Here is a 26,753-nt window from a genome sequence, read left to right on the forward strand (position 1 = left end):
TGACACTACTTTAAGTACATATAATTTAAGTGAGCTGCCTGAATCCATTTTGAAAGTAGATAGGATACAGGGATATAACTAAATCAGTAAATCAAAGGTAAACTCCCCTGCTAATCTATAAATATCAAGGTAAACTTTTAAAAGACTTTGTGGTAAGCTGTCCAAAATAAATGGCAGAGTTTTTTCCATTAGTAAAACTATACCTTATAGATTTGTGGGTAAAGGACAAAAGAGGTAGTGAGTCTAACATGTTAGATACATTATCACATATTGAGTCATTCAATCAATCAATCAAATCAATCTACAAACACTTAACTGAGTACTCACAATGTGCTAGATGTGGTCTTAAAATGAACCATAATAAAAGTTTTCTAGTATCAATAGATATTACAGCTCTCTGAACACACATGAGAAATGTACCCAAGTGGTTTTCTAGCTGTGAAAAACCATCCCGATTCACTGGCGTTTTGAAACACAAAGATAAGGTAAGAATCACTAATCTGAAATGATTTCTCAAATATTAACATCTAAGAAAAAAGGGAAAAGAGAATACTAGGATGAGTAATAAGTTAGTTAAGAAGAATTCCAATGAAATAATTTTTAAATTTTAAAGGTGATTTTCAGCTATATCTACTAACACTTGAATCTATAATTAAAATGTATTTCATATGTTAGCATTTTCAAAATGTATTATTCTTTGCTAACTTTTCTTTGTATCAGTTTTATATGTTAGTGCCCTTAGAATCATACCTGTATAATTTTCACAGCATTCTACTTAAGTATTACCTCTGTCATCATTCCCAACAGAAAACAAAGATTTTAAATCCCACCTTCTTTAGGTTCTATTAAGAAAAAGCATACTGAAAAATAAACAAATAAATAAAAGGCACGCAACACCCATAAAGGGAGAAACTTTGAGGAAGGAAAGTACAGAACAAGGTCTCTACCCCATTTCATTTGAATGGTCACTCTCCAGATTCTTATTACCGATATTTCACCTCCTTTTCTTTCTCTTATGGACACAGGTTGGCCTATGTGTCAACCTCACTAGCAGTGGCTGGAAAACAAGATTGAAAAACTGAGCCTATTCCAATTCCTTTATTTGTTACCCATCTCAGTTCTCCATCTTAGCCTATATTAAGTTTTTTTAAGAGAGAAAATATGGAAAAATCAAAGAAATGTAAAACTGTAAAGTGAGAATAAAATACACTAAGATGAAATGGCAAATAAGGCCTTGACTTCTTTTAAATATTTAGTTTATCTTTAATTTAAATATTTCTATCTAAAGGAATGTTTGTTTATTTTTGTTGGGAGAGAGAAAGATGGAAATTATTTCCTTTAAAAGTTACAGAGCTGGAAAGATCCTAGAGACCATCTGGTACAAACTAGCAGAGTTTCAAAACAATTCTTCTTTCTTCTTAATCACAGATTTTGTCAAAAGCATCTTTTTAAAAAGTGAAAGTCATCCAAAGGCAGTTGTACTAAGTTAGAATTAAAGCCTGGAGGTCCTCCAGTTGGAATTATAGACTGGAGGCTTTGTTCAGCCAGTTCTATAAAGGAATAACTGAAACTTTATCAAACAATGGACAGATGGGAAGTTTAAAGAAGTGAACAGTGCAGACACGGGCACCTCTATCTGCACTAAATTAGATTCCACAACTCTCCAAATGATGCCCATGCAATGTTACCTGTCCACATGGCGATTAGGAGTTGGCTTAAAAGCAACAGCAGCATCCCCTTGGTCCAGATGGGGCTCTCTTGTGTAGATGTTATTGAATGCGTACCCATCGGGGGGAGGTGGAACATACTCCAACACACTGGACTGCTGAAAGACAGAGGAGAGATTAAAGGATCACCAATCCTAACTGAATGAGCACTGACGTCAGTCAATAAAAACCCTCCGCTGTATTGTGATCAGTATCATTTTCAAGTGATTGACCAGTAAGTGAATAAATTATAAAATAGGGTTGATACATTTTTGTCAAAGACCTCCTTAGAATGAGAAAAGTAAATAGTGCAAAGACTAAATCTTAATTCTGGAAACACCCAGGTATAAAAACAATACAAGCATAACTCGGAGACATTGTGGGTTTGGTTCCAGACCACCACAATAAAGCGAGCACTGCAATAATGCAAGTAGTAATATTTTTGCTGCTGAAGGGTCTGGGGTTCAATTAGCAAAAAAACACAACACCTGTGAAGCGCAATAAAGCAGAACGCTATAAAATGAGGTATGCCTATAAATTTTTTCCTCAGAAATTTCATTAGTAAGTGATTTTAGTATTAGGTAGGCTGTAATACTTGTATAAAATAAAATTGGTTTTAAAACAACAATAAAACCCTAACCCTTGCTTACTATGTGTAGAAACAGCCCTTTACCACTCTAGCACGGTAAATATTGTTGCATGAAAATCAACTGAATGCTGCATTAAAATTATTATTTTCTCATTTTTAAAATATATATGGACACTTTTTTTTTTTTTAAATGGCATCACTACGATCAAATTTACTGTTAAGGAAAACACAGAAAGGGAGAAACGCACTGATCTTGATAGTCAATAGTCCAGAAGGCAATGCTGGAGTCCCTTCTTTGGCAGTTAAACATGAGCCTACTGGGCTAGCAAAGACGGAGAAGTGAGGGGTAAGGGTCCTATTGAGCATCATGGTTTTAAAGCTATGGGGAGAAAAAGAAATAAACCAAAAATATTTTACTTAAAGATTTTGTATTTTTACCTTACATAAAATGAGGTATGGGATATGCGTGATAGACCCTAAAGCACTGGAATTCCTTGGCTATTTCAATTGTTTATGTATTTGAATTTGGGAGTGCTTCAGATAAGTCTTAGACATGTGTTCACTAAAGTTAATTCTAATGACAAAGGTGGCAGGAGTAGGGCTGAGCTTCTCCACAGACAGAGTAGGTGAGATGGCTCCAATGGACCAGTGTTGATGCCAAAATACCCACATTACATTACTCCTATGGACGACGTATTAGGATACTGCACTTCACACACAAAAACAAACAATTTTTACCATTTAAATACCTTAGTGTGTGCTATCAACAAAGTGAAAAGGCAATCTATGAAAGGGGAGAAAATATTGCAACTCATGTGTTAGGTAGGGGTTAATATCCAAAATATATGAAGAACTTGTACAACTCAATAGCAAAAAAAAAACCAAACAATCCAATTTAAAAAGTGAGCAGAGGAACTGAATAGACTTTTTCCACAGACAACATACAAATAGTCAACAGCTACACGGAAAGGTACTTAACATCACTGTTCATCAGAGAAATGCAAATTAAAACCACAACAAGATATCACCTCACACCTGTTAGGATGGCTGTTATCAAAAAGACAAGAGATAACAAAGTGTTGGCGAGGATGTAGAGACAAGGGAACCCTTGTGCTGCTGGTGGGAATGTAAATCGGTGCAGCCATTATGCAAAACAGTATGGAGGTTCCTCAAAAAATTAAAAATAAAACTACTATACGATTCTGCAGTCCCAATACTAGGTATATTACTGAAGGAAATGAAATTAGGATCTCAAAGAGAAATCTGCACCCCAATATTCATCACAGCATTATTCACAATAGCTAAGATATGGAACCAGCCTAAGTGTCCATTAACAGATGAGTGGGTAAGGAAGATGTCAACTAGACAGATGATAGACAGATATACTACAACGGATTACTCAGACATGAGAAAGAAGAAAATCCAGCCATTTGTGACAGCATGGATGGATCTTGACGACATTATGCTAAGTGAAATAAGTCAGGCAGAGAAAGACAAATACTGCATGGTATAACTTATATGTGAAATCTAAAAAATAAAAAATAAATAAAAAAAGTGAAATTCATCAAAACAGAAAAGTGGTTGCCAGGGGCTGGGGGAAACAGGGAGAGATTGGTAAAAGGGAGCAAACTTTCAGCTATAAATGACTAAAGCCTGAGGATCTAATGTAAAACATGGTGACTACAGTTTTTAACACTGTGTTGTATAATTAAAATTTGCTGAGAGAGTAGAACTTAAATGTTCTGAACAACAACAAAGATAAATATGTGAGCTGATGGAAGTGTTAATTAACTAGATTGGGGGAATTCTTTCACAATGTCTACATATATCAAATAACTACAATGTACACTTTAAAGATCTTATAATTTTTTGTCAATTATACCTCAATAAAGATGAAATTAAAAATAAAATAAAAAACAAATGGCTTAGCTAATTTAGTTTATCATTTCCCCAGGAGAGAGTACAGGAACTAGATGATTAGGCAATTTTTTATTAAAGGCTGTTATAAAGGAAGGTGTACAAGAAGCTGTTAGAATCACCCCTACCTTTGCCTCGCTCTGAACATAACAGAGGGAGATCAGCCAGTATGAAATCACTGGGTCCTGAGAGCGATAGGGGATTTTAGAAGGGAGGAGAGAAATGACGACAAATGACTAACTATGATGACTACACAACCTTGTTTAGGGCTGCTGCTGGTTCAGAAGAAGTAAGGAAGGTGAGTATTGCCACCATGATTGTCACTGCACTTCACCTACGCCTTTCGATTCTAAACAAAACCACCAGATCGTGAATCATCCAATTCTTGTCCTGAGTGTATTTATTATAGTAGCAATAAAGTATAATAAAATCTCTCTTCGGGGGATGATTGCTTTTTTCACGTATTTTAAATCAGCATGATTTGGCTTCCAACAAAATATTAAGACATAAAATTCCCTAGAACTGCTAGCAGGTGCCTTTCATTTTATTTTTAACATATGAGTAAGTACTTAAGCCAAAAAAATGGAAAACAGTTTACAACAGGAAAAGGACAACTCATTATAAGGAAATATTCTCAATCATTCTTTTAAAATTACTTATTCAATGAGAGTAAATAAACTTTTTTACTGGAAGCCCAGAACACAGTACTCTCTCTTAAACACACAAATTGAAAAAGAACTCACAAAAGTGAATTTCTGAGACATACATCATAAAGTGGATATATTTTCTGATTTAAGATATGAAGACTATAAGCCAGAAATTTCTATGATTTGAAAATAGTCAGTTGTAACTATAGCAACAGCAAGTGTATCATAATTTCATGTTTGATTACATTTTTTTTCCCTCTAGAAATGTTAACCTCTATGAGGAAAGAAAATTCATAGTGATGAGCTCTGAACTGTAAAATTACAGATAGGGATGTATGCCTTGCCTGCCAACCTATGAAGTCATCTTCTTAATCACTCAGTTAGAGGGAAGGGTAGTTATGGAATCCACCTCTACTTTTATATGTAGCCAGAGGCAAAAAACATTCCTTAGAAAACAAGTACTTTCCAAGTAGTACATTTGCTTTATTTTTAAAGTTTCAGAATTTAACCAATCTTTAGAATATCATGGTTATTGTCCAAGGGAACAATTTTAAGAAATTTAATTTATATACATGTTTTTCCTCAGAAGTGAGGACTTAACTCTGGTTTGCTAATTTATTCATTGATATCATATTTGCCACATTATAAATATCCACAGTAGTCTGAGGAAATGAATCTAAGCAATTAAACAAAGGAAATGAACAGGACTTCAAGGAGGATCTAGTCATCATTTGCTGTTCTTTCTTAAACTAGACTTCATTCATGTAATTCCTTGGTTCTGATCATCCTCTTCGGTTTGGTTCAGCATTAAGCAATGCTTAATCTTCTTTTCTGACAGAGCAAGAAGAGTCATAGAAAAATCATCTTTAAGGAAAGTGAAGAGACAACATACCCAATTTCAATCTCTTACTTTGCTCCCCGAATAGGTTTACTCTGAAGCTTACTAAGTGCTTAAAAGATACAATAAATTGTATCATTTACTAAAGGTGTAATAGTGTTATAAATGATCGTTTGAACCTGGGATTGGAGTCCAGGAGAAGCTCTGGCCTTCTAGCCAGGTCGATAGGACTCCAGAGGTTTAAAACTAAGCAAAGAAAATAAAGGAAGAAAGAAAGGGAGGGAGACAGGGAGGAAGCATAGATGGACTGAGGAAATAGCTGCTTGGGACAGGTTTAGAAGACTTGGGTTCTGGGAACTGTCTTGAGGGTCTGATGATGAGAGCGGAAAATAGAAAGAATAAGCCAAGTGGCAATAGGGCAATTCCCTGACTTCAAAAAGCCAGGATCACCGAGGCTCAGGGAGCAGTGGCAGGGTGGGTAGGAGAAGGGCTTTCAGGCTGGAAGGAATGATATGGGCTCCTGCTGGGCTTCACAAGGAAACAGCAAAGGACACAAAAATGACAAAGGGGTGAGAGAGAAGTCACCAAGGACAGCAGGATGTTTAGACATTGATTCTGGAATAATCTTCAGATAAAATTAGAACTCACAATCACAGTTACAAGAAAATGCACAGATCATTGCTTTTGCTGCAAAAGATATGTTGAAAAAATCCTTTACCTCAGGGGAGTATCTTTTCGTTTCATGTCTGTGTTGATGATCGGCTACATTTGCCACAGACCCAGACAATTGATAAAGATCTTGTTCCACTGGTGCTCCCATGAAGTTCAGCATTGGGGGCTCCCAACCATTGCGGAACCGTGGAACATACGGTGGAATAAACTGCTCTTTTGGCCACTCTGTTCTGTAGAAGGGCATTAAGATATACACACACAAAAAAAAAAAAAAAAAAAAAAAGATTAAGAAATGTATTCATGCTCAAGGTTACCTTTCGTGAGGCTAGCCATAAAACACACACAAAAAAAGCACAAAACAGCGCACAGAAACCATGCATACCTAATCTGCCCTCCCTCTGCCAAAAAAAGGAGAGTAAACATGTTTAGACTCATATTGAATATCCATAAAATGAAAAGAAGATTGAATAGTGCTTCATTATCTGTTTTCACCACAATGCTTCAATTCTCCGTTGATTCAACTTTTAAGCATGGATATAGGTTTTTGAAAATTTAGGAAGGAAGGAAATGTGAAGCTAGAAATGTGATATTTAGAACATAAACTTCTACTCTAGTATGTAAAGTGGTTTCAGATTGTTGTTCCCCTTCCTGCCCTCCCATCATTATGAGATCTCCAGGTAGCACATATACTTTTCATAGAGAAACAGCAGAAAATGTTCTCAAGGTTTATGATTTTTTTAAGTTATGAAGTCCCCTAAAATATAACGTTACCCATTTTATAAATTAAATATATCAGCGATGTTTTCATCAGTAAAATCAAGTTAGGACTAACCTGTAGTCATAATCATTACTCATTCATTATTTAACCACTCTGAATGAGAGTTATTTCTAGAAGCTCCTAATCACTTATGAATCATAAAAATAACCTGGACAAAAATTATAGCTTCATTTCAGCTACAATATGTTTTTTGTATTTTTCGCACATGATTCAATTCTTCAGGTTATATTTATGCCATGATGAAGTTAGGCATTTTATTCCGATTATTATGTACCTTAATGATTCTTTTTATCTTTATAAGTTTTAAAGTCAGTATACTGATTCCCTGATACTCTTAAAAATGAAAAGATCTTACCTAGGCTTAGCATAAAATCACAAGATATAAGAAATATATTTAACCAGTTTTTACATGGAATGATATATAGATAGTATGCAATAGTATGTTATATTAATATACAAATAATGTAAATAAATTTTAAAAATATTTTAAAATAAAAACAACTGCAGTGCTTTTAAAGAGTATACACCATATTCTAACACAAGCAGTTACCAAAGTCCAAAACATAAGTGGGAATGGTTGTATGTGTTTCAACAGAAGAAAAGGAGAAAAAAATATACATGAATTGGTCCGTAACTTTTAGGCTAACCCTTTTAAAAGCATTAGGAAATAGAAATGGAAATAGAAATAGAACCTCTTGAAAAGCATTAAGAAGATAAGCTTCTAAGTGACCATAGTGAATAATTCACTTTAATTAGTGAGAAAAATCTAGAAAGATTGGGAAGAAAAGAAAGCAAAAATTGTTTATTTATACATAATGAAAAGAAACATTTTAATAACTTGCTTTGCTCAGCAAACGTTAACAATGGTTAATGATTTGTTTCCACAATCACTTTTTTGACAAGATAGAATTCTTAAAATTACCCCCTCATCCCTGTCGTTCCCACTGCCATTGCTCTGGTCCCGGAGAGTGCTGATTAACAGAACCTCCACTATAGCATTGTCCTCCCAAGGGGCCTCCTTGCCTCTAGTTACTTTTGTTCTTGTCCTTCCTACTACGTTTCCCCAAAAATAAGACCTACCCAGAAAATAAGCCCTAGCATGATTTTTCAGGATGACATCCCCTGAACATAAGCCCTAATGTGTCTTTTAGAACAAAAATTAATATAAGACCTGGTTTTATTTTTGGGGAAACACAGTAGATTCAGCTGCCATAATGATCTTTCTGAAACACAAATGTGGTTATTATCATGCTCCTATTCACAAAGTGATTGGTTCTCCATAAGCTACAGAGCCATGTTCCAACTCCTTAGCATGGCGTCGAGGGCCTTCACAACACAGCCCTGCTCATTTCTGTATACCTCACTGAACACCATTCCTCTGCCCCATTTCCACAATCACCTACTACCCAAAGTCTACATCCCAGCTAAACCCATATCCATACTCCATTCTCCTGACTTCCCTTCATGACTTCCCTCGAGCTTCTCTCTCTACTGGGAGGGCCCTTTTCCTGCTTTGCATTCGTGGAAAACTTACTTATTGTGTTGAAAGGCAGCTTAGCGAAACAATTATGAACATCAACTCCAGGGCCAAATTGCCTAGATTCAAATCCCAGCTCTGCCACTTATGAGTTGTGTGGCTTTGACCAAATTATTTAACCGCTCTATGCCTCAGTTTCTTCATTTGTAAAATAGGAATAATAATAGTAACTGTGCAAAGTGAATGGAAGAGTTAATGGCAATACAATATGTATATAAACATGTGTATGTTCATGTGTGTGTATACACACTTACTATTATTATCTGTTGATTTTAAATATCACTTCTTCTTTGAAAGCTAGCTACCCTCCTCTTTAAATCCTTTTCCTGACTGGTCCATCTTGCCAACCACCAGTAGTTTATTTATGAGTCACTCTTGGCACTTATCATGCCTTATATTGCATACATACTTCTGTCTTCTCCACTACACTTTTAGACTTTTAAGGGTTTAGGTTTTTTCAGACATAGAAGGTTACATAAATGTCTTGTTAGATCCATGTAATAAATAAAGAACAATACTTAAAGTATCATGGGTATTAAATGCTAAACTCATATATGTTTACCTGGGTTTCATCCAAGTTTCTCCCAGTGACATCCACAGCTGCCTTTCATCAGTATTGACAGTATAATTTAAGAATTCAATAGTGTCCTTAGTCAACAGAGGGCTGAGAACTGAACTGGCTAGCTCAGGACCTCCTGTTGCCTGTACCACCTAAAATGACAATAAATCATTTTTTAGTAAGAAAATGATGATTATTGTAAGTATATATTCAAAATATGTAGACAAAAGCCATGCCAAAATAAAGCACTGTTTTTATATACTCAAATCAAATTTTGATGTTGTACAATGCACTACTGAATGAAAAACAGCTTGCCAAATCAATTTGTCCACAGTTTGCCACATCAATTTGTGCCTAGTAATCTAAAATGAAAAGTTATAGTTTAACAGTTTTCATAAGATCTGTCTATTGGCTGCATGTGACTGTACTTTACATGGAAAATGAGAATGGCTCCCCAGAGAATTCTAAGTCAGATGGTTTAACCAAGTCTGTTTTTTTTTTTTTTTTTGGTTGTTTGTTTTGTTTTTTAATATATGTATCTCTACTGGAAAATCTGTTATGCCAAACTTGAAAAATATGGTTCTAGAAAAGAGGACTACGAAGGGAAAGAGGTTCAAGTTAACAGTCTGTGGCTGTGCCTATAAAGATGAACAAAAATAAAAGGATCCAGAGAAAAAGGTGAAAGAAGAATGAGAAATGGTACTCTGAATCTATATATTTCTTTCCAGAATTTAATGCTAGGCAATTGTCCTGATTTAAAATGGATAATTTAATGACTAGCAGAAACAAACAGGTGCAACTCTACAATAAACAAAGTGATGATAAGTGGATGTCCAAAAACTGCTCCAAATTTATTTCTCAGGGGCTATTTCTTGATTAAGGAATGGTAGTTATCTTCTAGAGCAGAAACCAGACACCTTTTATTAAAAAAAAAAAAAAAAAAAAATATCTCACCTTCCCAGAGATGTGGCACAAAAAGAAAGGGATTTGTTTTTTTGAATGGAGCCAGACCAAGAGTCAGTCCAGTGTTCTGAGCCTGCTATGCTGTTGTATGCCTAGCTGTATTTGCACATGCTGTTTTCCAGCTCCCCCAGAAGGCCCTTCCTCCATCTTTCAAACTCTACTCAAGTAACACCTATTCTGGAAGCCCTTCTTAACCCCACAGTGTAACTCTGATGTACCTCAGTATCCCCCAAATTATTTACAAACATTAGTAACACATTACACTGTAACTTACGGCTTATTTTTCAGCTTATCCTCTCTTAAATTCTTGGACCAAGTCTTACCTGACTTTGAATTGCCGAAGACACAGTGTCAGGGGAATGAATGAGAATAAACAAAAGAAAAGATGAAGGATAAGGGAGGTAGGCTGACTCTTATTTGAGAACAAAATCTACCTTGACAACCTGGCACAGTAAATTTACTTCTATAGGGGAAAGCCCTATAAGTATTTCCAGTAACTATGTAGAGATGACTAAGAGGAAAAAGGAAAGAAGTAAAGGAATAGAGGAATATTAAAATCTTTGTTTTAACAGAGGGACGAGGGAATGAAACAAAAGAAGGTAAATAAAAGGCTACAGTCCACAGTTCCCTCTCAAGAATGTGAGTAGGCACGTGTGCACGCAAGTGTGCTGTGGGTAGGCCTGCATGTAGATGCTGAGGGTAGAAGGAAGGACTCACAAGGTTTAAAGCCACTGAATTTTGTCTGGCTGGTAGTTGGCCCTGAATAAATGTTCCTTCCCATCTCTCTTGTACAAGTAAAATGTCTGGGGCTCTATAGGGAGAACATTAAATGGAGCAACAGAAGGACTATGACTGGGGAGACCATTAATAAGGAATCCTATTTGAGAAAAGAAAATATAAAATAAACCAATGTTTTCAGATACATAGCCTGATCACAAAGACTAAATTTTCTATGTTAGGGAACCCAGTCCAATTATTTTATACTTCTACTCTGTGTTATGACTAGATATCTACTTATGGTCTGTGAAAGAGTGTGGGGAGAATGAAAGGAGGTGGCAAAAACTGCTTTATAAACAATATTTCTTAATACTCAAACTAAGATAGCAACAAATGTGTTAATGAATGTAAGTTTTGTCAATTGGTTTCTTTGCATATGGGTGATCTTGATCTAATTTTTAAAAGAATTTATAAAAGCAAGACTTATTCAACAATAACTCGACAAGTAGAAATCTGATGCTCTATATTTAGCAGCAACATATGGAAGCATTCATAAATTATTGATGTGGTCTTGAACTTTCATCTTCTAATCTCTTATTGCCCAGTTCTGACATTCATGCTGATAATGTTGCTTATTTTCCTGTGTTTGTAAAGCAAAATTCATTTCATATTCTACTTCAGGTCTTGTCTAGTTACCCTTGGTGAAAGAAGGATGAGATTTATTCCTTTTTGTTACTTGGAGTTTCATTTTTTTCTGATATTCAAGTAAAAGCTATGAAAGATACTGAATTTGCTCCATTTTTTATAATGATTAAAGAACTCAATGACCATAGTCTTTATATGCTCTAAATCAAAATTAGTGAAATGTATCTGCTTCATATAGTTACTATTTATACTCTTTAAAAAAAAAATCACAGAAATAATACACAGAGCAGTCACACACTACTAATAATTATCATTCCTGTTGTAATTCTATGAGGCAATCATTTGCTCTTTGGCCAGGTGAACCTTTAACAGCCACTCCACACATTCCTGCCTTAGCCCATAAAATAGGAAGCTCTGTCCTGGAAGTATTTAAAAGAAAGAGATTCTGCTTCCTTTCCACTTCGCTCTCACTTGTCCTCCCCCTCAACAGGAAAATGACCTATCACATTTGTGGAATTGTAGAAAAGGGTGATTTATAGCCCAAGGTCTTTTGGGAGCTGTCTATAAGGCCAGCAATTGTTCCATCTGCTTCGCTGTTGCCATGCTTTTCCCAAACTTTAGCACTTTCCTTTGTGTGTTCTTAAATATTACTCAAGTTAATTCTCCCAACTGTCCTATAGGTCAAGATGGTTGTACATAATGTCAGCTTGGAAAAATCATGACTGTACTATTTACAAATATATGAAATATAAAATAGGAAGGGAAGTAAATTACTGTGCCTATTTCATTAAATGTATAAGGAAAGAATATACCCAGATATTGAAAATCTAGAAAATGAAGATGTGTATATTGGATCCTGGCCTATAACGCAAGTGGTATAACCTTTTGCTGGATAAATTCCTGGAAACATCCCGCTCCTTCACAAAGGGAAATGTTCCCAACATACCACTTTGTTAGCTTCAAAAATTATAACTTACCTAAAGATATACATGTATGTGAAGGAAGTTTCCTGGGGGGGGGGGGGGGGGGGATTGTATCATGTGCATATCACCATAGCAGGAACACAGTGAGCACGCCAAAGACTGCTAATTGTCCCCTAGAGTCCATTCTTTCCTTCCTTCTAGAAAGAGAATGCTCTATATTTTAGATGGACACATAGCCACTCAGTTGGAGACTATATTCCTTTGTTGTTAGGTGTGGCCATAGGAGGAAATTCAGGCCAACTGGATACTGGAAAATATTATCTGTGTAAGTTCAGAGTCACCTCCTTAAAGACAAAGCTGTCTGTCTTTGCTTTATACAGTGGTTACAAGGACATGGAGGTAAATCAGCTTCCCCCATAGGTGTCTAACATAGTTGCCCCGTTCTTCCTCTTGGAAACATTTTCTTCATTTGGCTTCTACAAGACCAGTGCTCTAACCCCTCAGCTATGGAGCCTACTACCATTTGGCTTCTAGAATACCACAATATTCTTGCATTTCTTCTCCTGTTTTTTCTCAATCTTATTTGCTGGTCCTTCCCATTGTCCTAACACTGAAATTGCCTAGGGCTCAATCAGTACTTGTTCCTCTTCTTTATTTGTAATCACTCTCTTGGTGACACCATCTAAAGTCATAGCTTTAAGTGACTTCTATATGCAGATGATCCTCAAATTTATATCTCTAGGCCTGATTTACCCACTGAACTCCAAATTCATATATTCCACTACGAATTTAAGTTTTTCCATCTGGATATAACTCAATTTTCACATGTCTAAAACTGAATTCCTTGCCTGCCTCCAAAAACCCATTTTACCCACAGTCTTCACCATTTCAGGTCATAATCAGTCCATGCTTCCAGTCTTAGGCCAAAAACCTTGGAGATATCCTTGGCTCTTGCACAGCACATCCAATCTAATAGTAGATCTTGTTGATTCTATGGTTTATAACCAGAATCCAACTTCTTTTTACTACCTCCAATGTTACCTGGTCCAAATACCACAATCTCCCATCTGGATTATTTTAATAGCCACCTCAGCCTCTTCCCTCAAATTTCTAAATATTGCAGCCAGAGCAAGTTTTTTGCCAAAAACCTTCCAAAAGTGTCAAAGGTTTCACAATCACCTATGAAGACCAGTAAGATATGTCCTGTTAATTTGCTGGCCTCATCTCCTTCTGAGATCTCCTCCCTTACTCTGTTCAAGTCACAAAACCTATTTATTCCAAGAACCTGGTTTGCACTGTTATCATCTAAGAGCATTTACATTAGCTGTTCTGTCTGGAATTCTCTTTCTTTAGAAATCCACACGACTCATTCCTACTTCTTTTGCTCAAATGACACCTTCTCAGTGAGTTGTTCCCTTAACCAACCCTATTCAAAAATTGTAATACACCACAACACACACACACACACACACACACACACACACACACACACACCCCACATACCTGAAACACTCCCTGTTCTCCTTCCCTGCTGTATTTTTCCACATAGTATTTATTTTGAGTGAGCTGTATTAGTTATGCATTTATGTAGGTTACTATTTGCCCCTCCATACTATAATATAATTTCTGAGAGAGTAAGAATTTATGTCTGTTTTGTTCCTGGTGAGCTACTAATGATGCCAAGCACATAGCAGGCTGTGAATTAATATTCGTTGAATAAATAAATAAATGAACAAATGATTGAATCAGAGACAGCTCAGGTGATGGAAGAACACCTCAATGAAAAGAATCTGGGTCTCTGAATAACATCATGAAATAAAGCCATCCATCCAGCACTGGACTCCTCATGCCTAGCCTATTTTGTGAGAAAGAGAAAAATTTCTATATTACTCAACCCACTTATATTATATACTAGTATATATTAAAACCCTATTACCCAATAAATCTTTGTTTCATTTCATTTCCCTAGCTCTGTCAGAGACATCAGTTTCCTCAGCTGTACAATTAGATGTTTGAACTACATGATTTCTAATGTTCTTTTAATCTCTCAAATTTCACATTCTCAATGTTTACATAGATGGCAAGAAAAATAATATATATGCAAGGTAATGAAGAAAATTTGTCTAGATAATCTAAAGAGACATTTGGAGTTGAAAAACATACTAAGAATGCTTACTTTCTTAAATTAATATAAATCTTACCATATTTAATGGAGTAAATAAAAAGTGAACCAAATCTGCAGCACTGGGATTCTGGATATGAGACTTCAATTTGGACTGTAACATTAAGAAAATAGACAAACGTATTACTCTGATGTACTTGAGCAAAAGACAGACAGTCAAAAAGGTCCAACATAACCTCAGATGAAGAGTTCTTCACTACTAGACTCGCTTTTGGTATATGAATTTGCATGGGTGAGACAGATTAAGAAAATTTAGATTAAAAGAAAGTGTCATTTTTTGATCAAATCTCTTAGATATACATGTTTTATAATCTGTTGTTCTAATTAAAGGCAAATTAAAAATACATACAAAAAATCTACAAGAACAATTTTATCTCTTAATTCGATTAGGAACATCCTAGTATGTTCAATCAGGATCTCTTTCGTTTGTCTCTTTTAATTATACATAAATAAATTTCACTTACCAGAAGGTTAAATCCATGTTTAAACTTTTGGAAACAGTCAAAAAATTCATCAGGAGGTGGAGGTTTTGCTCGCAGCGTTAAAACACCCTCTAAAAAAATAAATAGGAGGAGGGGTGGATGAGAAAAAAGTGCTAAGAAAAAATATTAAATGAAAAAAATTTTAAGATCACACTAGATATCATGCCACCTAGTTACCTTACCACATCTCATAGTCTAACTGTAACAAATGAAGACGATCCAACATTTGAAATGGACTCCTCTACCTTTAGCACCACCAATTACTCATTCAATTCCATAAATTTATACTGTAGTGCTTCTAGGTGCCAGTAATTGTGCTTATCATTGTGAAGACTCTAAAAATGTGTAAGTTACAAGCCCTGCTCTTAGGGCCTTTAAAGCTAATAGAAGACATAAATCAGGTAAGTAACAAAGATGTACCAACTAAGTGCTACAGAAAGACACTGTACCTGGTTGGGAGATAGGAAAATGCATACCTAAAAAACGTTTCATGGGCAAGTAGCTTTGACGATGGGATTTGAAAGGTTTGTTCCAAGGCAATTTGGTAATAAAAACATCGTCATTGGATAAAAACAGCATAAGCAAAAACATGGAAAAAGGAAATTGCATGTACATGAAACAACAAACATTAAAGCGAAGAAACATGAGAACAGAAAAGTAGGTCAAGGTTAGATTGTGGATGACCTTGACTGCCAGGGTGAGGAGTGGACTTAAGCAGGAGAACATGGAATTAACATTCTTTTTAGCAGAAGAATGAAGTGATTGTCCTAAAGCTTTAAGACAACTATCCTCACAGAATAAAAGACTGGAGGCTTAGAAAGTTGGGTAAAAAAATGACAGGTTGAAGCTGGTTGTAAAAACAAAAAGGGAGAAAAGTGGATATCAGAGACCTTGATAAAATACAGTCAATGTTGGCTATAAGCTTGGGAATGCAGTCATAGAGGAATGTGTGGTTTAGAATTTGGGTGACCAAAAGGATAGTATGCCCTTCATAAAAAATACAGGAAGAATAAGTGGTTTGAGACATCAGAAAGCAATAATACTTAATTTCAGAATATACTGAGATGAGGTATATCCAGACACACTCATCTAGAAGATAAGTCTATACAGCTCATATGCTTATGATGTAGGTATGAGCTAGACAAAGATCTATAAGTCATGTGTAATGAAAAGGATATTTATTTGCTATTCTTTTATATATTTCAGTCTATAGCAGTTTGTTGCATTATTACAATTTTATACATTTTAGGGCCATCTTAAATAGCTAAATTACATGTGCGCAAAAACTGCTTGTATGTGACCTGAATGTATAATTTGGAGTTTTGTGATTAAAAAAAAAAAAAAAATTCAAATCCATTGACATTTGTATCTATTTTAATGAGAAAAGTCGATTTTTTTACTTAACAAAATGAGGTTCTATATTTACAATAAAATAAATCCAAGTATGAGAAGAATAGAGCTATCACTTTTTTTTAAGAGACATTAATCTTACAGTCCCTAATGAAAACACTAAACCAGCACTAGTTGAATCTCAGAGTCTCTGTGATTTCAGTAAAGTATTCTAGAGTCTTTCTTTACTGTAGCCAACTTGGAACCAAAATGGAAACTTCCCTGGGCTTATCCTAGTCTCTGCCTAAATCTCTGGTGCTATCCCAAACTAGAAAAGGCAACTTGTTCCACATCAATGGAGTTCTGCTGAGCAGTTCACAAGGGCAGAAACTCTGCCTAGTACTGGATTAGTCTTTAGAAGATTAAGAGAATCCAACTTACCTCCTGGTCCTTTCCTTTTACCTTTCTTAGTTTTCTTCCTTTTAGAAAGCTCAGAAAATGCTTCAGCTGCTTTTTGGAGTTTTGTGATAAAAAATTCAATGTCATCCAAAATGTGGTTTAAGATTTGCTGGAATTAGAAATTACAGAATAAAATACAAAACAAAACAAAACTATTTTTGCCTTGGCTGTACAAAGTGAGGAGTGGACTTAAGCGATAACCTCCCATGTGCAAATTTCAAGTTTATCAATTCTAAGAAAAAGAATTGAACCAAATATACCTGTGGCCAAAGTCTGACATTTACAGTTTTCTTTAATTTTGTCGTATTTTCGATAACATCAAGAAAGCACCCACAATATTTACTCAGATTATTATTTTCAATTACTCTAATTTTTTCATAGTGTTCTCCTCCATAATGTTAGGGGCAAATCATTCTAAGAAACATTTTGTTAGAAGAGCCCTGAGCGATTTTGTTTTTCTATTAAATGTCCCATTAAAGCACACTATTGTTTCATAGAATTAAAGGTATATAGAATGTTGTGTTAATCTAATAAACACATAGATAATCTACAATAATAGGTACTAGTAAGAGTTTCTACATGGTAGAATAGAATTGATGATGAACGATGCTTTCAGGGATGATCAGATCAATTTTGATTATCTCATATACTATAAGTCTTAGTTTACTTTCTCTAATATGTGTGAAACTTGGCATTCTTCTAATTAAAGACTAGAAACTGGGATTAAATGACCTTTTAAGTATAATAAGAGTGTTATGTAAAAATTAAATTCCAAACTTGAAATTCCTCTAAGTATTTTTTTCCAAATAAGCTGGGAACGTAAGTGTAGTATAAAAAACAATTATATTGACAACATATTTTATGATTATATCAGAGGGTATTGTCATTTTGTAAGTAAATTACTAAGGAGAAATAAAACTAGCCTTATCCTTTATAAGAAATTAAAATTTACATATCAGCCCTTTAAAAATGTCATTTATGTTTATCTCTCAGACATTACAAAATATTTTAAATACATGCCAAGAAGACATATTAAAAGGTATTTCAATTATGAATTACAAACCAAGAAAAAACCAAAACCCCTCAAATTTGATAATGTCATTTAAATTGTTTTGTAAACTAGTTAATATGTTAGTTCTTCTATCACTAATTAAATATTTACATAAAGTCTATAAATTAAATATTGCCATAAATGCAAAATTTGTTAAGAAAAAAAATAATTCAAAGGGCATAACTACCAATGGAAAGAGAAAACAGTTTCCACAAAACATCTTTATTTAAATCAACTTCATTTTCCTTGTTAACATTTTTTCCTCTTCAAAAAGAAAAGAGCCAACGATCTACAAATGAATGTACTTACCACATCTCTGTCAATGCGGGCTGCCATTATCTCAGGTGTTTCTTCATGACCATGATACGGCCTTAGCTTCTCAACTAAAGAAAGGAGAATCATAACTCTTTCAACCTGTTGCTTAAGCATTACCAATATAAGTAATTAAACACTGGACAGCAAATTCGCTAGAAAAGAATGCCATTTGCAAAAGGGAACACCTCCCCTGAATACAAAATCAAAACTCTTCTCATCATCTATGACATGCGTCCTTGTCACCACTAACAGAAGCACTTGGGCAGAGCTGAAGTTCTTGCCTTCCACTTTTATGATGTTGATTCACCCTATAGTTTCCAGTCTATCTTCCCTCTTCCTTTTGTCAGCTATCTATGGAAACAGCCCTCACTTAGCACCCTATAATTCCTACACAAGAAATATAAACCCACATTTAAATGCCTTCTTCTTAAACAGTAGCATTTCATTCTAATGCAACAAAGCTTCTAATTTTTATATATCCCAATATTGTTACCACAATAAAGTATTGTGGGTTCCAATAATAAAGTGATTCTTAAAATTCTAGTTGTCCTTAGGTTTAAAACCCTCAATGTTGGGCTCATTAATTTTAAGCCATATGCTTTGAAAGTATAACTACCTACAGGAATTTTCAAATTAGAAAAAATATCTTAAGAACATTCAAGATATTAAGTTAGTTCATTTGGCTAGAGCATGATGTTAAAGATGAGGTCATGATGTTAATGATGAATTCCTTCCTGGTATAAGTAGGTTAACACTACCACTAAACACAGATACTCGTACAAAGATCTGACAGTAGGAAAAAATGGGAAAAAATATATGGATGGAACAGGAAAAATGTGTCCTCACTAATGGAAATACAACTCATGATATATCATCACAACTCATGATGTTCCATAGAGAGAACTGCAGAAAATATTGAAAACTCTGTATTGCTATGCCTCCTCTAGGTCTAAGTTTCCCCATAAATGGAATACTTGTAAAAAAAAAAAAAAAAAGAAAGAAAGAAAAGAGGGCCGGCCGGGTGGCTCAGGCAGTTGGAGCTCCGTGCTCCTAACTCTGAAGGCTGCCGGTTTGATTCCCACAAAGGTCAGTGGGCTCTCAACCACAAGGTTGCCAGTTCAATTCTTCAAGTCCCGTAAGGGTTGGTGGGCTGCGCCCCCTGAAACTAAGATTGAACATGGCACCTTGAGCTGAGCTGCCGCTGAGCTCCCAGATGGCTCAGTTGGTTGGAGCGTGACCTCTCAACCATAAGGTTGCTGGTTTGACTCCCGCAAGGGATGGTGGGCTGCATCCCCTGCAACTAGCAACGGCAACTGGACCTGAAGCTGAGCTGCGCCCTCCATAACTAAGACTGAAAAGGACAACAACTTGAAGCTGAACAGCACCCTCCACAACTAAGATTGAAAGGACAACAACTTGCCTTGGAAAAAAGTCCTAGAAGTACACACACTGTACCCCAATAAAGTCCTGTTCCCCTTCCCCAATAAAATCTTAAAAAAAAAAAAAAAGACAAAGAAGAAATCACTAAGTCTTATGAAACTTAATTAGTGGCTATTACGGCTTTAAGATAATTAGAATTTATGTGTATAAAATCTTGCCAGTTAGTTGCTGTTTTACATGTGGTTAGTTGCTATCTTGGCTATAGTATATACTACAGGAAGCAGCAAGTTGCAACTGAAATATAGTACCATGTTTCCTCGAAAATAAGACCTAGCCAGACCATGAGCTCTAATGCGTCTTTTGGACCCAGTCTTATATTAATTTTTGCTCCAAAAGACGCATTAGAGCTCATGGTCCGGCCAGGTCTTATTTTTGGGGAAACACGGTATTAAGAACTCCAGATAGGTGAGGTGAGGAGGAGATGTGGCATTTCTCGGACATTTTCCAACGTCTGTGACACAAGTAGGAACCCCACTGCCATTGTCACTATTCTACAGAGATAACTTTTGGAAATCAGGGGTAGAACTACTTCAAGGATTCAAAGGAGTTGCTCAGCCTGAGTCAACAGGAGACTTCAGAGGGACCAGAAAGATACTTCTTTTGGGAATCTTTCCAACTGAAAACTGGCTTGGATCCAGACAGAACCTCACATGGTAAGTACTGTGTTCTGTTTGGCCTAGTAGTAAATTAGTTTTGAAAACTTTACCTTATACAGATGTGATTGCACGGAGTAATTCAGACAAAATCTAATGAGAGCCCAGAAACCCCTGGGGGTAAATTTTCTCTTTGTTGTAAATTGTATTAGGTTTTACAAATGTGTTTACAACTTTATTTGGAATGTTTGTAAACTTAAAATGTATTATCCTTCATCAACTTTCAAGGAAGACCATTTTGACCTCTCTCAAAATAAAACCCACATCTCCTCCACAAAACAATGGCAACAACAAAAATATTGTAAGTACACAAAAAGTATTTTGAGTGTGGTGAGTCAAAACTTGGGTTCTCAAGCAAGACCAGGATCTACCTGTGTGACCTTGGACAGCTTTCTCTCTGTGCTTCAACTTCATTTGTAAAATGGGAATAACAACTCATGGGTTGCTGTGAATCTGAAAGCAAATAATGTCTATAACAGAACCTAGTACAGTACTGGAAACATGATTTGTGGTCGTTCTCATTTTTAGCAAATGGAGATCATTTTATTTTATGAATTGCTTTCCATTTTATTTAAATTTCTCATATCCTTAAAGTTATTTTCAGAGGTTCACATGTAAGCCCAGCTACCAAACAAATGAAAAGAACCCAAATTTTGACTCACCACACTCAAATACAGTCACTCATTTTGGCAATCAAGTTCTATTGTTTAACTATACTGCTAGATATCCTCTATGAATAATGTTTTATTAGATAAGAGATAAATGGTTTAAGAAGTCTCACTGAACTAGGAGGCAAAAAAGTAAGGCTCTAGTTCTCATCAAATTCAAACTTGCTGGATCACAATTTACTCACCCTTAAAATGAAGAGATTGGACCAAGCGTATTTTAAGGCATTTTTCAGTAATAAAAATTTCAGATTTGGTAAACATTCTGACATATAAAAAGTTACACAAGGTTCTATATTTATGATTATTTGTTTTTTACAAAAAGAATGCCAAGTTAAAATGACAGCACATATAAAGGGCCCATGTGACAAGGTTAGCCAGATGGACAATGTCTTTCACCCCTTTTCCACTGTCCTGTGACTATCCTGACATCCTTTCCACATAACCACAACTAATTTGTCCAAAAGAAAACAGTGGTAAGACAATAATAATGGAAATAATTTGAAGTATAATCTTAAAAACAAACAAACAAACAAACCTGATAGTCTCTTGTTTGCAATTGATAGTCTCAATCAATTGAGACTACCTTTTAAATTCTTAGTCGAGGCAAACTCCCCATCTTTGTATCTAAAAAAAAGACTCTAATCCTAATACCATATTTATTAAATGATCAGTCTGAACTCTCATACACAATAATCTTACAGTGTTCAAGGCTTAAGTTTCCTTCTTCTAAGATTTATTTTTAAAACTGACCTCAAGTTTCAGCTCAGAAAACTAGCATCAGAATTTGAAAGCAAGAATTATGTCACAACCCTAAGTAAATGTTCATTAAGCATCAATTCCTAGAAATACTCACAGTCCCCTTGGTCAGCTGCCCACGCAGACCAGGCTGCCACTCGACTTCTAACATCCACTTGGGTAACAGTCCCAGGGGGCACAGGGGCAGGAGCTCTGGGTGGAGGCGGTATACCAGGGTCTGCTTTGGAAATCATCCTAAAAATGATGAAAAAAAATTGAATTTTCACCATCTCTATTTCCATAACATCAGTTCTCTCAGTTTATGGTATTAGTTCTCCAGCCTCAAAAGGAACTATATCAAGGGTTATAACAATAAGGATTTCCTAACTATTCCATATTATGTATATTTAAAAGTGTATATAAAAATACGAAAATTTAAATTCAGCTGAAAATTAGGTTTAACTTTTTTTCTGGGTGTCCTGTGATTTGGAAGGCTGTGAACCAAGTATAGTCCTACTACCTATTTGTATTCCCTTAGGCTACATTCCCTTAAAATGCCACTCATTTTTCATGAGTCTCTATTACAATAAAAGTAGGAGAAGTCATATCAGAGAAAGATCAGAAACATAGAGACGGTGCACAGACATACTGACAAACCTGTGAGAGCAAATGAGTTGAGATTACAGATTGTAATCTATAAACTATACCTTCATTGAAAGTAATTTTTCTATATCTTTAGAGAAAAAAAATACTTCAAAACAAATCAATTCTACCCCTACATTTCTTTTCCTCTTTTTTACCTCAGGGCATCAGGCCGCCTCTTCTGTTTCCCTCCTTTGCTGTCGCTGATTGCACTTTCAATATCTTCACTAATTAGGTTTGCCTGCAATGAAAGACAAGTTACCTCAGAGATCATAGATTTTTCTTGTCTTGATATGTAGGTTAAAACAGAAAAAGAGATTATGTTCCCTGTCTAAAATGAATGCCTAGATGCAGAAGAAAAGCGGGGTTTTTTTTAAAAAATATGCTTTCAAAACATACTCTTGTGTTTTTTTTAATGACAAGATTTAAAAACTGAAGGAATTTTCAAATATTGTTTAATCCAAATTATTTTTAGTTTACAAACAGCTATCCTTGCGTAATGACAGAAAAAGGATTTGCATATGCTAGAAGTATAATACATGCTGGAAATGTAACTGGGTAAATATCTCTGCGCAAGAATGAAGGGGTTAGAAGCGCATGTGTGTAGAGTGGGGTTTCTTCTGCTTCTCCTTCTTAGGATCCACTGGGCATCCATTCACCCACTGAAACAAATCACTCAGTTCCAGCAGAGCTGCCCTCGAGTTTAGGACAAATCCACTATAATCTTGGATGAACCCCAATACTAAGTTGTACCCTTTTTGATGGCCACTTTCTTTTGTTTTTCAGGTAAAAATTAATGTTCTCCAAACAATTAACTTTTCCAACAAGAACAATTTGATCCCGTATTCTTGGGAATCAATCTGAGATTACCAGCAGAGAAGTTTATTTTCTTTGGTTGTGAAGTTTATTTATAGGCAGTGAGTATTACTATATATTGGATTCTTGCTGGGATGTATTTATTTTCTATTTTTGCTCCTGCTTATTCTATGTTTTTCTCAAATGTGTGTGTGTGTGTGTGTGTGTGTGTGTGTGTGTGTGTGTGTATACACTTTTACCATAAGCACAGGTAATCATAAAATTTTAGAGCTGAAAGGACACCAAGATTATCTGATATGTTCTCCTTGTTTTGTAATTAAGAGAACCCAGAAATACTCCTATGATGGCATGGTCAAGGTCACACTGCTAGTGAAGTAAGAGTGCCAATGCATCCCAGTTCAGTGTTACTTCCGTAAGAACATCCTAGTTTCAGGAAGACACTACAAACATCACATTAAAGGCTTTCTGCTATGTGGGAGAGTAAAACTGAAGATGCCTAGAAACCCTGAGCTTCCCATAGGGGACTATCATATTTCTAAAAAAATTTCACTACAACTGTGGGCAAGAACATCGGATAAAGTCCCATAAAGAAACTAAAATTCAAAAGTGATGCTGCAGTATGACCCATATAAAAGAACCCTCTTCATATTTCATTGCATTTATATTTTCAATGGGGCTAGGGGAAAAAAAGTGTTATATGTGGAATATAGCACCAATGAGTAAATGCATGTAGCTACAGAGCAGCACTTGAGCTTCTAATTAGGACAAAACAGTATTCAGCAAGTCGGTTTTGGATCCATCAATACCATTCCCTATCAAGTATAGCAAGCCCTTTACTCCCCAAATTGAAATTCAGAAACTTTACTCAGCACAATAACTCTTAGTTCCCAGGGGGGACTTTCAGAACAAGAAGGCAAACACCAGATTTAAAATGTCTTTTAGCTCAGTCTTCTGTTTTTAAAATGTTTGCATTAACTTTCACTATATTTTCAGAGTAAAATATTCACTTTTAATATTTACTCATTTAACAAATCTAACCTTGCAAAATTCTTACTATACTTTATTACTGTCAAAAGGCACTATATAAAAACCAGATGAACATTCCACATATAAAATACTTAAATGCAACAGTTATTTTCAAGTAAGATTTTTAGAAAGTCATCTATGACATAAATTGAAATAAGAAAATTATAAAATATACTATTTATGGTCAATCTTAATTCATCTATTATGTTTTAATGTCAAAGAAATATAAAAAACATCAAATGACACTTTATGCTAATCTCCCAGCATTTCTTCACAAAATAAAAATTACCTGAATATTTTACAATATACATAGTGATACACTATTCCTTGGGTAAAGTATCAATCAACCCAAAATGATTTCCCTTTTTGAGAAATCAATTCATGAAATAAAGATATTCAAGGTTGAAAGTAACTTCTAATGTCTAATAAAGCATCACAAATTATAATCACCTGAAAATTATAGTGTACTTTGAAATATAAATCTTAAGGATATAGTGTGTTATTACTGGTAGCTATGCTCAACTATTTTAGCATTATCCCTTGGGGATTACAAATCTTGAGCAATTATTTAATTCACATAATTAAATGGTAAACTTTAAATCAGTATCATGGAAATTATCTAAGTGCTTGCTACATTGCAATAATCCATGGATGATATATGATTGGTGTAGAATAAAATAATATGGCATGATTATTTATCCCCCATGAAGCATGATTTCTGAAGAATCAATTTTTAATTATAAGTCCAAGTCACTCAATGAAGAATTTAGTATAATAGCTAGACTTTTTTTAAAAATAAATAGAACACATCTGAATTTTTTTATACCACGTTATCTCCTCTTTACTTAATTGGCCTAGGAACCCTCAGGAAGATGCTAAGGGATTTGTTTCCTTACAAAATTCTAAGAAACTAAAAATCTTGTACCTACTAGCCATATGATTGAAGTAAATAATTCAAAAGCAGCCAGAACATCTGCTTAAAGGAAAAGGAAGTTCACCATTCTTTTACCTTAATCTCATCACACTGGAAAAGATGAAGATCTGGCTTGTTCTGAGTTGGCTCTTTGCACACCAGGGCAAGAACTGAATCATAGTTACAGGAATGCATCACAGCTTGGCAGTGCTGGATTGTATTTAAAGGAAAGTTCTCCAGTTCGTTCTATAAAGTAAAATATAACTTGTCTTATCTCTTATTGTATATATAAAGCCTATTCCACAAAGAGCTCTAGGCCTCGTACAAATTATTTTTAAGGTGCATTAATCATATAGACAATGAATATTAGTAAACACTTGTAGATATGGAGGATAAACAGGTGCAAGGCAGCAACAGAGAAACAAGACGGGGCTAGATAATGGGTGAGAGAAAGAGCAACAAAAACAGAAATACTCGTATTTAGCAGAGGAATGTAGTTATGCTCTTAATAAACAGAATATTGAATTTGGCGTTACTCATTTCCTCAGATTATGAGGTAGAGATGATAGTTTTAACAGCAAAAAGAGTAAACTGAGGGCTCGGTCCAAAATTATTCACCATTTCACATCATATACTTTTCCTTCTAGCTATGTAATGTCAGATTTTTTTTTTACTTGAACACTGTATAGTCATACATACATACATACGTTAGGCTAAGAATAATATATAATTTGTACAGTTTTTATTTCAGTGAATCTTGCAAATGCAAAAATTCAGTATATAGATAGAATCTAGCCAAAAAATGTAAAACAACAAGGTTAAAAGGATCTCACTAAGAAATACATTCTTCTAAATGATTAAGTCATTTGGTGATATAAAAGTGAACACTCTCACCTATAAAGAGTCATGCAAATAAAATACCGACAGATTAAATAACTAAAGTACTTCTTAAAACAAATGAACTATCTCCTCACAATTAGAACTCTGTATTTAATGAGATATTTAGGGTGCTTATCTTTACACTAATGGCTTTACACAAATAGTAAGTGGTGTCATGATGTATTTGATTGGAAAAATCATGATTTTTTTTTAAGTAAATAAAATACAATATCCCTGAAAACTGGAACATAAAACACAACAACGTTTATTATGGACAACATATATACGTATACATCACATGACAAATTTATGCTACATCATAATTCCCTGGGATCCAGCAAAAGTGGAACAAGAAATGCAGGTTACATTAAAAGAGAATGTATTATGTTGGTGCAAAAGTAATTGAGGTATAAAGGTTAAAGATAATTGTAAAAACCGCAATTACTTTTGCACCAACTTTATAATTCCAAGCCATACTAAATGGATAATAAATTTTCTTTCTTTTCTAAAGTAAATTAAATAACATATCTTCTCTATAATTACTCAAAACCATGAGGATCAGAGAAGCACTCATTTACTCTTTATAGTACAAAATGGATATGACGAAAGAAAGAGAAAATTTTACCCCAATTCCTATCAGAATAAAACATAGTTACTTTCTTTATCTTAGGA

General features: G+C 34.9%; 1 protein-coding gene across 12 annotated transcripts in view; it reads right to left on the minus strand.

The window, feature by feature from the left end:
• The window catches only part of EPS8 (EGFR pathway substrate 8, signaling adaptor), a 166,466-nt gene that overhangs the window by 24,576 nt on the left and 115,137 nt on the right, over positions 1-26,753 (minus strand). For 8 of the 12 annotated variants that reach the window (XM_019744787.3, XM_088798154.1, XM_088798169.1 and 5 more), the window contains 10 exons: positions 25,299-25,448; positions 22,606-22,688; positions 21,924-22,060; positions 18,304-18,377; positions 16,926-17,052; positions 15,138-15,226; positions 14,693-14,767; positions 9,247-9,395; positions 6,416-6,599; positions 1,689-1,825 (listed from right to left, as the gene is read on the minus strand). In XM_019744787.3, coding sequence (XP_019600346.3) covers positions 1,689-1,825; positions 6,416-6,599; positions 9,247-9,395; positions 14,693-14,767; positions 15,138-15,226; positions 16,926-17,052; positions 18,304-18,377; positions 21,924-22,060; positions 22,606-22,688; positions 25,299-25,448 — 1,205 coding nt within the window. The remainder of the gene's footprint in view (positions 1-1,688; positions 1,826-6,415; positions 6,600-9,246; positions 9,396-14,692; positions 14,768-15,137; positions 15,227-16,925; positions 17,053-18,303; positions 18,378-21,923; positions 22,061-22,605; positions 22,689-25,298; positions 25,449-26,753) is intronic. The other 4 variants (XM_074325979.2, XM_074325977.2, XM_074325976.2 and 1 more) reach the window with 1 other exon arrangement.

This window comes from Rhinolophus sinicus, chromosome 1, assembly GCF_057876585.1.
Source record: "Rhinolophus sinicus isolate RSI-liver-muscle chromosome 1, RSI-T2T, whole genome shotgun sequence".
NCBI lineage: Eukaryota > Metazoa > Chordata > Mammalia > Chiroptera > Rhinolophidae > Rhinolophus > Rhinolophus sinicus.